Genomic DNA, 14,698 nt, shown 5'->3' with positions numbered 1-14,698 from the left:
TTGGGAATTTTTCAGCCATTATTTCATCAAATACATTTTCAAACTCTTTCCCTCATTTCTTTCTGGAACCATTATAATGTGAATATTAGTACACTTGATGCTGTCTCAGAGTGTCCTCATTTTTTAAATTTATTTTTCTTTTTGCTGTTCTGATTGGGTGGTTTATGCATTCATTCTTCTGTATCACATAGTCTACTCGTAATTCCTGCTAGTGTGTTTTTCATTTCAGTTATTATGTTCTTCATTTCTAACTGACTTTTTCCTATAGTTTCTGTTTCCTTGTTAACATTCTCACTGTTTTCTTCTGTTCTGTTCCGTAATCCAGTTACCATACTTATTACTACTCTTTGTTTGTTTCATCAGTTGTTTTTTTCAGGGGTTTTCTCTTGCTCTTTCAATTGAAACACATTTCTCTCTTTTCCTTTCGTTTAACTTTCTCTGTCTCTGTGAAATTAGGAGAAACTGTTACCTATATGAAGGGGTCTTGAAGGGCTATCCTAGTGTTGGGTCACCCCTGTACCCACTGCATGTGCCACTGGCTTTGGTGGGAGACCTGGATCTGAACACGAGCATGCTAAGTTGCTTCAGTAATGTCCTACTCTGTGCGACCCTGTGGATTGTACCAGCCCACCAGGCTCCCCTGTTCATGGAATTCTCCAGGCAAGAATACTGGAGTGGGTTGCCAGTGCCCTCCTCCTGGGGATCTGAACACAAGTTCCATCTTCCTCGGGATGTGCTGGCAGCCGTCGTCTTGGTAGGAGGTGGGGCTGGAGGTGGAGGGGTGAGAGTCAGAGCCAGGTGTGTGCGTGCGTGCATGCGTGCGTGTGTGTGTGTGTGTGTGAGACGGGGGGGGGGGGGGTTCTTCTCTGCTCAGTGGCTGTCACTTCCCTATTGGAGGTGGGGGTGGGTCCCAAGTTGCTCGAGCGGAAGCCCTGAGGGTCGCATCTAAGCTGGCTCTACTCCCAGTAAGTGGCTGCTCTCCAGGCTCCCAGAACTAGCACCCCACCCCAGAGGGGAGCAGTGCTGGAGCAACAAGGGCTTGTGCGGGCGCTCAGCGTGGCTGGCGGCCTGGGCTGTGGGATCCACGTGCTTCTGCTTCTGATGAGCTGCCTGGGGAAAGAATGGCTGCCCTCCCCGCCCCCACTCAGATACCACTGGGGTCTGAGCCTCCTTTGTCCCTCACAGCCTAGCTCTCCCTTGACCTTGGCCACCCTGCGGCCGCCCTGCAGCGGCCCCTGCCCCAGCGTGGAGCTGCGTTGTGAAGCAAGCGGGGCCGGAGCAGTTCCGAGGTTCAGGCGGGGGCAACTGTGGAAAACCACCCAGTCACCCGTGCAGTTTCACTCCACCCTCTCCGCCCTGTTTGAGGAATAAGATATTGTGTACATGTTTCTCACGAGTGGAGTCCTGTCTTCCCACAGCCCTTCTCTTAGTCTTACCAGGCCTCCAAGTGGCCAAAGGGCCTCGTCTTCCTGGTGTCCAACCCCAGGGCAGGGGTGCTTAATATGTGGTTCTAACCGCTCACTCCCCAGGGAGGGTCTCCACCCATGTAATCTCCCTTCTCTTCTGAGTCCCAGTAGTTTCTCTTCCCTTCCTACCTGATTCCGTGTGGATCTTTCTTATAGCTTTGATTGGAGACGAGTGTTCCTGCCAGTCTCCAGTTAGTTTTCAGTCAGAATTGTTCCACGTGTGGATGAATTTTGGATGTGTTTGTGGGGGGGAGTGAGGTCTGCATCCTCCTACTCCGCCATTTTGATCTCCTCCCCTCAACTCCCTCCTGAGGTGTAGACTCTGTTCATCCTCACTCAGTCAGAGCAATCCCGTATTTCTTGGCTTATTAAGGAGCTGGTGTGTAATCTGAGTTGTTTAGTCACTAAGTCATGTCTGACTTGTTTTTGAGCCCATGGACTGTAGCCCACCAGGCTCCTCTGTCCAAGGGATTTCCAGGCAAAAATATTAGAGTAGGTTTCCATTTCCTTCTCCAGGGGAACTTCCCAACCCAGGAATCAAACCTGGGTCTCCTGTATTGGCAGGAGTGTTCTTTATCATGGAACCACCAGGGAAGCCCATGTAATCTGAGTAGGTCTATCAGAAGGAAGCTGGTGATTTTGTTAGATAAGGTAGGCAGGAGATACTATTTCTTTTCCTGGATACAAGTAAGGAAGCATGCAGCCCCTGGCTATTTTGCAATCAACTTATTTCCATGAGGTGATTAAGCCTTGGGACCAAGCCCAAACCTGAAGAGGAAGCCTCATAGACATCCTGGCTGAATAGGAGCCGAAGCCCAGCTTTCCTTTGTATAGTTCAGTTATGTGATATAGTGACTGTTTAAGCCCCTTGTAGTTGGGTTTTCTGTTACTTGCAACTAAAAAAAAAATTCTATCATGCCAAATCACCCCTGACCTCAGACTCCCCTCACCTCAAAATGGACCTTCCTTTCCATGGCAAGGCTGGGTGGGCTACCCTCAGGGGCCCAGATCCAAATGTACTCCTTTTCTGCTTTCTTTTCTTCTCTCAGTGTTCAATTTCCATTTCTGGTGACCTTTATTTTCTTCCTTGTCTTTTTTATTTTTTAAGGCAGAATTAATTTGAATTTAAAAATTTCATTTGATATAATTTTTATTTTATTTCAGCAGTACATATTCACAAGTTAGACAGTTAAATAGTTATTAAAAGGAAAAGAGAAATCCCCACGCGATCTTCCCACACCCAACTTCTCTCCAGAGGCAATCCTATCAATCATTTTTACTGTTTATTTTGGGCTTTAGCTTCTATTGTTAAATAATACTTTTATACAGGTATTTATCATTCTTTAGCTTTAGTTATTATGCATTTTCTGTGATAAAAAAAATAGGGACATAGATTTCTTATACCCCTCCCCCCACATACACAACCTATCTCCCTCATTTCCTGAAAAAAAATTATATCACAGTAGTTTGCTATTTACATTCTCTATGTCAATATTGTTCACAGCTGAACCATGTAGTGTACTATGGTTTTATTCCCATTCTTGAACATCAGTTTCTTTCCCCCTAGTATTTAATAATTGCCTTGTCTTTTAACTTGCTTATTTTCCTGTGTATTTTTACCAGTTCATTCCACACTATCCAAGAAAGACATAAATCTCTCCAACACATGTAAATCAATCAGTTTCTTGTTTTTCTGCTACACACCAATGTCCTAGGAATTTCCTTCATCTTTATCCTCTGTTGGAGTCTCTGCTTTCTAGATGTCATGTTTTCCTTTATCTTGGTTTACTCTCTTATTTTGGAGAAGCAAATTCTCCAGTAGGTTTCTGTTAAAAAATGCGAAGTTGTTGAAAATGTTGAGACCTTTCATACTGAAAATGTTTCTATCTCCCCTCTCATTTATTGTTGCTTTTTCATGTTCTGGCCCTTTTCTCTGATGTGTAGTAGTCATTGACTGCTGTCCTATAGGAGGGTCCTCCAGGCATCTGTCTTGACAAGGTATGAGTCTGTCAGCATTCTGGCAGCTGAGTGACTGAACAAATCTGAGGCTCCTGTTCACTATGAGGACTTTCCCTCAGTCTCTTTCTACTTTCAGAACACTACCTCCTTCCCACCCTCCACTCTATCTTGGGGCTGACAATTTCAAAGAGAGAAACTTCAGCCTTCAGTCTTTTCATGAGAGTAAGAAGGGGTAGGTACCTGATGAGGGAAGAAAACTCTCACTTAGATGTTCAAGTAATGTCCCTGGAGGTTTGCAAGGGGAGCGGTGGGTGAAGCACCCAATCAGCCCCTCTGCACAGATGTTTTTAAAATTCTGGTGGAGCTGTATGAACTTGAACAAAATTCTTAATTTCTCTGGGCTTTAGTCCCTTCATCTGTAAAATGAAAATACAGGGCTTTGGTGTGAGGGTTAAGTGGGATTAATGGATGAGTAGTGCCTTGCACAGGCTTCTCTCGTCACTCAGATGGTAAAGAATCCACCTGCAGTGTGGGAGATCTGAGTTCAGTCCCTGGGTTGGGAAGATCCCCTGGAGGAGGGCATGGCAATCCACTCCAGTATTCTTGTTGGAAAATCCCCAAAGACAGAGGAGCCTGGTGAGCTAGAGTCTGTGGGGTCACAAATAGTCAGACACGACTAAGTGACTAAGCACAGCACAGCACAGTGCCTTGCACAGTCGGCCCAGCACAGATAGGGCACGCGATCGTTGACAGTACAGTGGGCACGGTGGTAGCGGTAGATAGTCTAATTGGTTTTGCCTCAGTGGGCAGACAGGACCCTCCCTCCCTCAAACCAGTGCTTTTCTACACTCTCTCAGAAGAAAGCCACCCTTCTCATGTTCTGTCAAAATGTTCATCAAATTTCATAGAATTTCAGGGGTACCACAATCTTTGCAACTTGCCTTCCAGCTCACCCTCTCTCTGGATGCCCAATCAAACCCTTAGCGTCATCTCCTTTATTCTGGAGATTTTCCCCATCCAAGTGGATTAACTTGTAGGATGAGAACTGTAGTGAACAGCCCGAACCCAAATCTCAAGAGTAAAATTGACCCTCTTCTTTCCTATTCTGCACATAATCCCTCCACCTCTAGGGAAATGCCTTGCATCCTTCTCCTAATCTTCCTGTCTTTCTTAAGCCCCTGACAAGAGAAAGGCATAGCTTTTGCCTTTGGATTTTCATTTTGCACTAGAAATCCTCTCTTAGTGCAAAACAAAATTCTTTTTCCCCTTTCTCTCTTGTCCCAGGGCTTCTCTCTGTTTTTCTCCCCCTGTTCTTGTTGGGGACCTTGACTCTGCTTTGTGAGAGGGCAATCTTCCTCTTCACAGTCTTTCTCCTGATTTCTAAGGATGCTTTTCTTATCTGTTCTGGGGGCTCCAGTAGCTTTGTTAATTGGCTGTATCTCAGGAGAATGAGATGGTTATCATCACCGACTCAATGGACATGAATTTGAGCAAACTCTGGGAGACGGTGAAGGACAGGGAAGCCTGGCATGCTGCAGTCCATGGGGTCGCAAAGAGTCAGACACAACTTAGTGACTGAACAATAACAACAGGAGATTGAAAAAGGACGAGGAACAAGAGAAGCTGGAAACGTCGGGGTTGTCTTAAAACTAAGCATTTAGAATGCCTAGTGGGCCAGAGAGCTGACTGATAACAGAATTTGATGAGAAGCAGCAGTCACTGTGCTCAGCATTTTCTCCCAGTCTGACATTTCTGGTTACAAGACTCTAAAGGGGATTTTTTCTGCTGTACTCCTTATTCAGGCTCAAACACTGAAGATACACCTAATGAAAAATTTGAAGTAGGTCTTCTAATAAAATCATGGTCAATTAAATCTTGGGAATCTACCTTTGTTGGGAATGGTGTAAATGCATGGTCTTTTGGAGACCACGTGTGAATGAAGGTGGACACAAGACATAGGAACAGCCTACGAACCCCTTACACTCTTGTTTCATTTTCCAGCCACACACAGAAAGGAAAGCTGCACTTTGGTTCCTGTAGATGATCTTTCCTGAGTGCAGACTTTAGTCTGTCCTTAAAATTCTCCCCAGCAAAGTAATAAAGCAAAGGGTTGAAGCAGCTGTTGGCTGCCGCCAAAGCCAGTGTGACGGCCACAGCTTTATGCAGCGGGTCTCTGCATGTATCCGCCTTCCACTGGAGCAGGTGGAGGGTTCTCAGTATATGATAGGGCAAGAAACACAGGAGGAAGATGATCAAGGCAATGATGATGGTGGTCAGTGCCTTCCTGTGAGAAAGCCGCAGCCCTGATTCTGGGACCTCCACCTTCAACAGAGCTCGAATGATCAGCAGGTAGCAGATGCTGAGCGTGCAGAAGGGCAGCAGAAAGCCCACCACCAAGGCAATGTAGTTCATGGTCTTCAGTTTAGTAGCTTTATTACGATTCAGCTCCAAGCACAATGTGACATTGCCCTTCAGCTCAGAGCCATTTTTCAGAAGCATTATTGAGGCCGACATGATAAAGATCCATATGACCCCACAAAGAATCCAGGCATTCTTGATGCTGGTGGTATGAAGGAGCCGGAAGGGGTGAACGGTTGCCAGGAAACGCACAACACTCAACACAGTCAGGAAATAAATGCTGCTGTACATGTTGACATACATAGAGTAAGACATAATCCTGCAAGTCAGGTCCCCAAATATCCAATTGGACCCTCTGAGGTAATAGTCCACCCTGAAGGGCAGTGTGGCTGTGAACAAGAGATCTGAAGTAGCCAGATTGAGCATGAAAATGTTCACAGATGTGGACTTCCTATAAGGCTGCAGGAAAACATATATGGAAAAGCCATTTCCCAAGGCTCCCCAGATAAATATTACCAGGTACACGATGGGGTAAAATTCTCTCTTAAAGTATTCAGCTGTGCAGTTCCTGTCGCTATGGAGATCGCTGAAGGTGCTGTTGGTTTCCATTTCTGATGCAGAGATGGATGGAGATAAGGACACAAGTTCTCTTTCCATGCTGAATCAAAAGGAAACAGATACGAAAAGTTGCTTCCTGCTCACTGCTTACATTTATCCAGGTTTTAATGAAACAGAGAGAAATACTAGCTTTTCTTTGAAACTTGAATAAAAAAATATTGGCTATGTCTTACCATGGGCTTACACTTTTACCATCTGTCTTTACTATATGCTTCATTTCATTTCATGATAAACTTCTAGAATGCAGAATAGCCATTCATTTATCTGAGTGAAGCTAAAGTCTCAAACTAGGGGAACTCTTGCTCAGTGTCCAGATGAAGATCATCTAAAGCTTGTCTCTGACCCTGGAGAAAGTCATCAATTACACATCTTCTGCTCTGGAAGCTGACAAAGATTCTCTTCTTGATCAAACTCTAGCCAGGCTCCTCTGAGTCTTCTTGTCAACCAGGTGTCAACCTTGGCTTATGCTGACTTGAATAACAACTAACATAAAAGCACTAACATAGTTTTGAACAGCTCAAGGCTGCATCTCTAGGATGACCATAACCTCCCCTTCTTGCATAGCCTGAGACAACCCAAGACAGCCAAAAGAATTCAGTGTTTGTTCCAGCCAACACCTGGACACAGGGCCTCTGCCTCAAGCCTCTGTGGGAGGGTAGGAGCCTAATCTCTTAAGCACCAGTTAGAAAACCCAGATATTTTCCACTTGGACCCAACCCCTCCTTCCTATTTGTAATTTTTTAAATTCCCTGACTCTACTGAGCTCCTGCTCACTCCCTCCCCTCTCCTTTCTCTCATTCTCTTTTTAAAATACCCAGGGACTTCCATTGTGGTCCAATGGGCAAGAATATTCCTTGCAGTGCAGGGAATGTGGGTTTGATCCCTGGTCAGGGAACTAAGATTCTGCATGTCATGGAGCAACTGAGCTTGTGCGCTGCAACTACTGAGCATACATGCCATGACTGGAGAGTCCAAGTGCAGCAGTGAGAGATCCCATGTGATCCAACAAGGATCCTGTGTGTTGCAACTGAGACCCGATATAGCCAAATAAATGAATAAGTAAGTATTTTTTAAAAAATAAATAAATAAAATAAAACATCCAGTTACTTCTGAGTTCAGTTCATGTTGGACTAGTATATTATTGAAAAAATTACAATAGTATATTATTGAATAAAACCTGTCTTACCACTCTTAGAAGTGTGCAGGTTTGTTTATCTTTGACAAAGCATTGGTTTAAATGTAAATTTACTAGGCATAGTTGTCATGGATAATCACATGGTTCTTAATTTCTTCTTTTCTAGTCAAAGAGAAATTTATACTAAACACTTCTTGCCTTACCTATGTAAATACTACAGGACAGCCCATAACTGCAGAGGTAGGGGCAGAGTTCTAGATGTCTATGGAAAAAAACAGGTGACTTGGTGGGACATATTTTCATTGTCTGGGTATGGTAGTCTGGGTCCCTATTTTACAGAGTTTTTTTATAAGAACTAATAACCATTTTTGTTTCTGCAAAGTCCTCCATTTTTTAATCTAACCCCCAAATTACCTAACACAAGCACAATTCCTACAATAATTCTTTTCCAACACCCTCTTCCTGATATATTCTGATTTCCCACGGTGTGCATTCTCCTTGATACAACAAGTCAATAAACACAATGGTCTTCGACTACAGGGGTGTTCCCAAAGGCCTTTGACTAGAAGACACTGACTCTGAGAATTCACAGAATGATCTAAAGACTAAAAGAAGTATGGTAAAATGTTAGTTAAATTAACCTACCCAAATGGATGCTTTGCAAATGTATTTCCGATATGACGAATATGTTTTTCAATTCTCCTTCAGAGACTGATGTGAAGATGCAATTCAGAAAACATGGTTGGTATGTAAATGATGTAAAAGAAAAAAAAGTCTTTTCTTTAGTTCAGCACTTCCCAAATTATCTTCCACAAACTACGAATTCCATGAGATGTTCTGTGTAAGAAAAGGCTTCTGTGTTCAAATCAGCCTGAGAGACACAGCAAGCTTTAATATCCCTCTCTTGGAGATTCATAACACATGTCAAAGCTCTAGGAGGTCCTACAAGAAAAAAAAAGTCTGATTAATACAGGGTGTCCCTCTTTATTTATTTATTTTTTAACTCTGGAAACGTTTTTGCACATTGAAACATTCTACTATTCCACAGAACTAATGTTCTATAAAATCTTCCCTGCGCAATGCTGATGTTATTATATAATTTATCTAGAATATGATTTTGATAGAAGATGAAGAGGATCCCTACTTAATGGGCCAGATCAGCAAGCCAGGATTCAAGTATCTGGAATTAAAGGGCTCTAATCACTTACTACTGGGGGAATGAACATTTCTAAGCATCCCTCACTTTGTGAAATGAGAGTTGTATTAGTTTCCTTGGGCTCTTTAATAAAGTACCAGAGGGCATTCTCTGGTGGTCTAGTGGTTACAATTCAGCGCTTTCACTGCCGTGTTGCAGATTCAACCCCCAAAGCCATGGGGTGCAGTCAAAACAAACAAACAAACCTACAAACAAAAAACATACACACGGGGCTTTGCTGGTGGCTCAGTGGTAAAGAATGTGCCTATCAGTGATCTTCCCTGTAGCTCAGACGGTAAAGAATCTGCCTGCAATGCAGGAGACCTGGGTTCGATCCCTGGGTCAGGAAGATCCTCTGGAGAAGGGAACGGCAATTCTTGCATGGGACAAGAGCAGAGCATGGGACCCAACAGGTATGAGCGTGGACAGCAGAGCATAAAAAAGATGGTAACAGTTGCTCCCCAGGATATTGATGGGTGTGAGGGAACCAACAAGAGCCCCTGGCAAGAGGAACTTTTTGAGCAACTGGGGAAGAAGGCAGAACTCAGGAGGGAAGGTCCGTCGGCAGGCAGCGAGGCGCTTGTACTGCCAGGCCACGATGGAGAGAGGACCCTGAACCTGAGAGGAGGCCTGGCCATTGCAGGCAGGTCCCAGTCACTGCAAGAGAACCTGAATGTTGGACAACACCTTGGGCGCAGAGATTTGGGCCAGGGGTGCCAAGAGAGGGGCCCTTTGCCTTTGTTGAGAAGAGGACCAAATCTTAGGAATGAGAGAGATGCTCAGTTTTAGAATCAGGGCACCAGATCAGGATGAGATCAACCCCAAGGGTAAGGAACACTGAGGCCCAGAGTTAGTTCAAGTCCTCTGCCTCGGATTGGGATGTGTTCTGGGCCCTCTGGAGGCAGGTGGGAGTAGGCGTGGTCCAAGGCTATCGAACTGACCCAGTGGAAGGGAAAGGGGCTGAGGCTACAGAAGCCAGGGCTTTGATTCTAAGAGCATCGTCATCCTTGGAAATCTAAAGAAAGAAAAACACAACCCCCCGCCCCCCAACCTAGAGGGTCTTCTCTGATGGCTTAGCGGTAAAGAATCTGCCCGAAAACAGGAAATGTGGGTTCAATCCTTGGATTGGGAAGATACCCTGGAGAAGGAAACGGCAGCCCCACTCCAATATTTTTGCTTGGGAAATCCCATGGACAGAGGAGTCTGGCGGGCTACAGTCCATGGGGTCACAAAAAAGTCAGACACAACTGAGCAACCAAACAACAACCCTTCCTAGAAGCCTCACCTAACTAACAGCCACAGGTTAAAAGCAGGGCCAGCTCAAATCCAAAATTCCATTCAGCGCATGGCTTTCCTTTGAGAAATCTCTAAAACACTTTGTTCTTTACTGCCTGTAAAAAAATGCACTTGACTATACTATGTTGGAACCTTTCATTAGACTGTTAAAAAAAAAAAAGGAAAGGAAAAGAAAGTCACCTACTAGATGTGGCTATAAAAATCAGCCAGACCAATTAAGTATATGACAGGAAGCTGAGAAGAGGCAAATTCAAGGAAAATTAGGAAATAGATTGACAGCATAATTTGCACTGCCTTAGAGAGATAGGAGAGGCTTCCCAGGTGGCGCTAGTGGTAAATAACCTGCCTGCCAATGCAGGAGATGTAAGAGACGCGGGTTTGATTCCTGGGTTGGGAAGACCCCCTGGAGGAGAGCTTGGCTACCACTCCAGTATGGTTGCCTGGAGAATCCCATGGACAAAGGAACCATAAGGTCACAGAGTCGGACACGACTGAAGTGACTTAACACGCGTGCACGCAGAGAAGGAGAGCTTGAGGATGCGCATAGCTTCCTGGACTGAAAGGGGCCTCAGAACAAGGAAAGAGTTGAGTCTTTGTCTCCTGTAGCTTTAATGGTACTAAAACGACAAAGAAGAAAGAGTGCAAAGCAGCAGCAGATGGAGCTTCCGTGTTGCAGTTATGAAGAAAACTAAACATGCTGCATGCTCAGTTAAACTAAACATGCTGCATGTCCAATGTTGAGGACAAAGAGCTTACCTGGATGATTAAATGTCTTCATGGTCACTGCAAAGCTGCAACTCTTCAAAACCTCGCAGAAGTTTATTTTTATTTATTCTTAGAAAAAAAATCTTCTATTTCTTTTTTCTTTATTGGCCAAACTGCACCTCACAACTTGCAGAATCTTAGTTCCCCAACCAGGGATCTGCAGTGGAAGTGTGGAGTCTTACCACTGGACCGACAGGGAGGTCCCCATCTCAGAATTTTTCAGTGCTTTGCCGGGAGCCTGATAGACCTGTCACGCCTCCTGTCCGCACTCTCAGCGCTGACCAGGATGGGGAGCCCACAGGTGTGATTACCTTTGTGTCTCAGGTACGAGCCTGTGACCTGGCTGCGGACCCCAAAGACAGAGGCCCTAGGACACAGTGACCTAGTCTGAGGAAGTGCAAGCATTATAGTCCAGGTGAGGCATGAAAGGGAGGACCAGGGGGGCAGAGGATGAGGTTTGGGATTTACCTTGAGGGCAATGGGAGCCCTTGAATGCTGGAAAGTGGATTTGCATTTTACAGGTGTGATGGAGAACAAGCCTAGGTCCTGAGAGACTCCTGGGGACGCTCTTGCGATTGTCCAGGAAAGTCGGGGTGTGGTGTGTGTGTGTGTGTGTGTGCACGTGCATGTGAACATATCTGAGAATGAGACTGAGAATGTAAAGAAATGAGAGCTGACTGGAGTTGGGGAGGGATTAATTATGGGAGGTTGGGAGGTCAGGAAAAGTTGGGGTAGGAGATGGTCAATAATCTCTTACTTTGTGAGAGAATGGTGCCTTATGTTAATAAAAAGAGCATGAAAGGAATAAGAGGAAGTTGCTATTTGGGAAGGGGCATGTAAAATGAGTTCAACTGAGCATTTTGAATTTGAAGCATTTATGAAACATACACAAGAAGTGTCCAATCGCAGTCTAGAGCCGGGGAAGGGGAGACAGGCAAGCCTGTTGGGTTTAGGGGCCATCAGCACTTGGTAATTGAAGCCAGAGGAGTGGACACGCTCCTGCAGGGGTGTGGCAGCAGAGATGGAAGAGGATCAGGGACAGAACCTCGGGGAACATCAACAATCAAGGAACAGGAAGAGAGAACGGGAACCTGGAGAGGCAACTGAGAAAGTGATTGAATGTAAGAGATGAGTCAGAAATGCAACTCTGGGACAGTCCTGGTGGTCTAGTGGCTAAGATTTCATACTGCCAATGCAGGGCACCTGGGTTCAGTGCTTGGTCAGGGAACTAGATCTCGCATGCCACAGCTAAGACCTAGTGCAGGAAACCCCCCCCCCACAAAAAAAAAAAAATCAGAGAACTTAAAACAGACAGAGAATGCAACTTCAGGGAGGCGAACACTGCTTTAAGGAGTTTAAGGAGGAGGGAGTGGCCATGGAGGATAAAAAGCGCTGAAAGATTTCACAGTAAGCTTATCAGGGCTCCTGGGCGAGAGCAGGTGTGGTGGCTTGGGAGCCCAAGGCCAGAGAGCTGATAAAGGAGCAGGGGTTAAGTAAGTGACCACTCTGAGAGGTGAGAACGTCTCAGTCAGCTTCTGTGAAGTGTTTGTTGCTGGAGGAAGTCAGGGAGGAAAGAGGCATTCTTTTCTCTGCAGACACCCTCTTATCTCTCAGCCCATCTCCAAATGGGCTTCCATCTCTTCTTCCATTCATTTCTCATCCTATCTCCTCAAACTTCATACACCTGAACCAAGCTAGAGTAGAATGGACACTGAACTTGAAATGTGACTCCCAGCTCTCCCAATTTCTAGCTGTTAAGACCTTGCACCACTGGTCACAGTTATACCCATATTTTTATAAATGAGAGTCCGCTAATGGAGCCATGCCACAAGGCCACAGACAGTGGGAAAAGCACAGAAGTCTGGGTCCTGCTCTGTCGGTTTCTAGATACATGTGGCCTTGGTTAACACATCACTTAGCTTATTTGGGGAAGAGTATCTATGAAATGAGGCTAATGCTCTCCACTGATGCTGTAACTGAAAAGAACTGGTAAAGCACTTTGAAAACCATGAAGCTGGCATTATTGCTATTATTTTGCTGCTCCTTAATGCCAGGAAGCTGGGGACTGGATTTGCACTTCTTCAGGTATGTACCCATGCTGTTCACTCTGCTCCTTCTTTTTTTCCCTGGCCATGTCCTGCAGCATGTGAGATGTTAGTTTCACAATCAGGAATCAAACCTGTGGCCCTTGCATTTGAAGCATGGAGTCCTGAACACTGGACTGTCTACTCTGTTCTCTTTTATCTCCACCTTTTCCCCTCTTCTCCATCTCCCTCCTCCCCAGTAAGCAAGACACCCAATTCTGTGTGTGTGAGTGCTTAGTCACTCAGTCCTGTCCAACTCTTTGCGACGCCATGGACTGTAGCCCACCAGGCTCCTCTGTCCATGGGGACTCTCCAGGCAAGAATACTGGAATGGGTTTCCTTGCCCTTCTCCAGGGGATCTTCCCAACTCAGGGACCAAACCCAGGTCTCCTGCATTGCAGGCAGATTCTTTACTGACTGAGCCAACAGGGAAGCCCAACTCTAGTCAAACCAAATCTTCTTCAACACCTGCATCACCTTCTGCATGTCACCTTACCCAACTGACGTTTTTCACAGGTCTCTCTCATCAGTCCTGCAGCTCTTGTAACATCCTTGTTAACGTTCACAGAAATGTCAGTGTAAGGTCATAGAGCCAAATCTGCCACTTACAAGCATGGGAATCTTGCACTATTTATCTTCTCAGAGTCTCAGTTTCCTCATCTGTAAGTGGCATGATGACTTTATTTTTTTTCATTTATTTTTATTAGTTGGAGGCTAATTACTTTACAATATTGTAGTGGTTTTTGCCATACATTGACATGAATGGCATGATGACTTTAAAGTGTTTCACACTTTACAGGTGAGCACTCAATGACATCAACTACCAGGAGTAAATCTCAAAGTGTGGGCTTAGACCCATGATAAAGAGATGAAAAGGATCTCAGAGCATTAGTAAAAATATGAAAGGCTGAGAGGTGATTTAATGATAAAGATGGTGAAAGGATGACAGAGGTTCCCCTCTGCTGCAGGCAAGCAGTACTAGAGGAGCAGGTGAGAGTTAAAACTTTGGTTTGAAACCTGGTTCTTTCACTCACCAGCTCTGTGACATTGGACCTTATCTCATTGAGCCTCAGTTCCTTATCAATAAAATGGAGATAATGAAAACAATAGTCCTTACTTGTCTGGGTTGCTGTGAGAATTAAGCAAGACAACCCATGAGGTTAGAACCTGGATGAGAGGAAACCCTGGAGAAAGCAACAAGTGTTAGTGAAACCGAGCCCCCAGTGGGGCTCCTGGGCATGAAAGCCTTTCTGCCATTCTGTTTCTTGTAGGAAACAGATTCTAGCCCCCATAACCTTCCCTAAGTTCCAAAGCTGGTCTTAGAAAACACAGAGGAACCGGAGATCAAATTGCCAACATCCATTGGATCATTGAAAAGGCAAGAGAGTTCCAGAAAAACACCCATTTCTGCTTGATTGCCTATGCCAAAGACTTTCACTGTGTGGATCACAATAAACTGTGGAAAATTCTGAAAGAGATGGGAATAGCAGACCACCTGACCTCCCTCTTGAGAAATCTGTACGCAGGACAGGAAGCAACAGTTAGAACTGGACATGGAACAACAGACTGGTTCCAAATAGGAAAAGGAGTAAATCACCTGTATATTGTCACCCTGCTTATTTAACTTATATGCAGAGTACATCATGAGAAACGCTGGGCTGGAGGAAGCACAAGCTGGAATTAAGATTGCTGGGAGAAATATCAATAACCTCAGATATGCAGATGACACCACCCTTATGGCAGAAAGTGAAGAGGAACTAAAGATCCTCTTGATGAAAGTGAAAGAGGAGACTGAAAAAGTTGGCTTAAAGCTCAACATTCA

General features: G+C 44.9%; 1 protein-coding gene across 2 annotated transcripts in view; it reads right to left on the bottom strand.

Annotated features, from left to right (window-relative positions):
- Positions 1-2,598: 2,598 nt before the first annotated feature.
- Positions 2,599-14,698, bottom strand: part of CYSLTR2 (cysteinyl leukotriene receptor 2) — a 30,028-nt gene continuing 17,928 nt past the window's right edge. For both annotated transcript variants that reach the window (XM_043478148.1, XM_043478149.1), the window contains exons 3-4: positions 8,182-8,478; positions 2,599-6,441 (exon numbers count right to left, since the gene is read on the bottom strand). In XM_043478148.1, coding sequence (XP_043334083.1) covers positions 5,403-6,440 — 1,038 coding nt within the window. In that variant the 5' untranslated portion in view covers position 6,441; positions 8,182-8,478 and the 3' untranslated portion in view covers positions 2,599-5,402. The remainder of the gene's footprint in view (positions 6,442-8,181; positions 8,479-14,698) is intronic.

This window comes from Cervus canadensis, chromosome 9 (genome assembly GCF_019320065.1).
Source record: "Cervus canadensis isolate Bull #8, Minnesota chromosome 9, ASM1932006v1, whole genome shotgun sequence".
In the NCBI taxonomy this organism is placed as follows: domain Eukaryota; kingdom Metazoa; phylum Chordata; class Mammalia; order Artiodactyla; family Cervidae; genus Cervus; species Cervus canadensis.
This window is presented reverse-complemented; position numbering and strand designations above follow the sequence as displayed.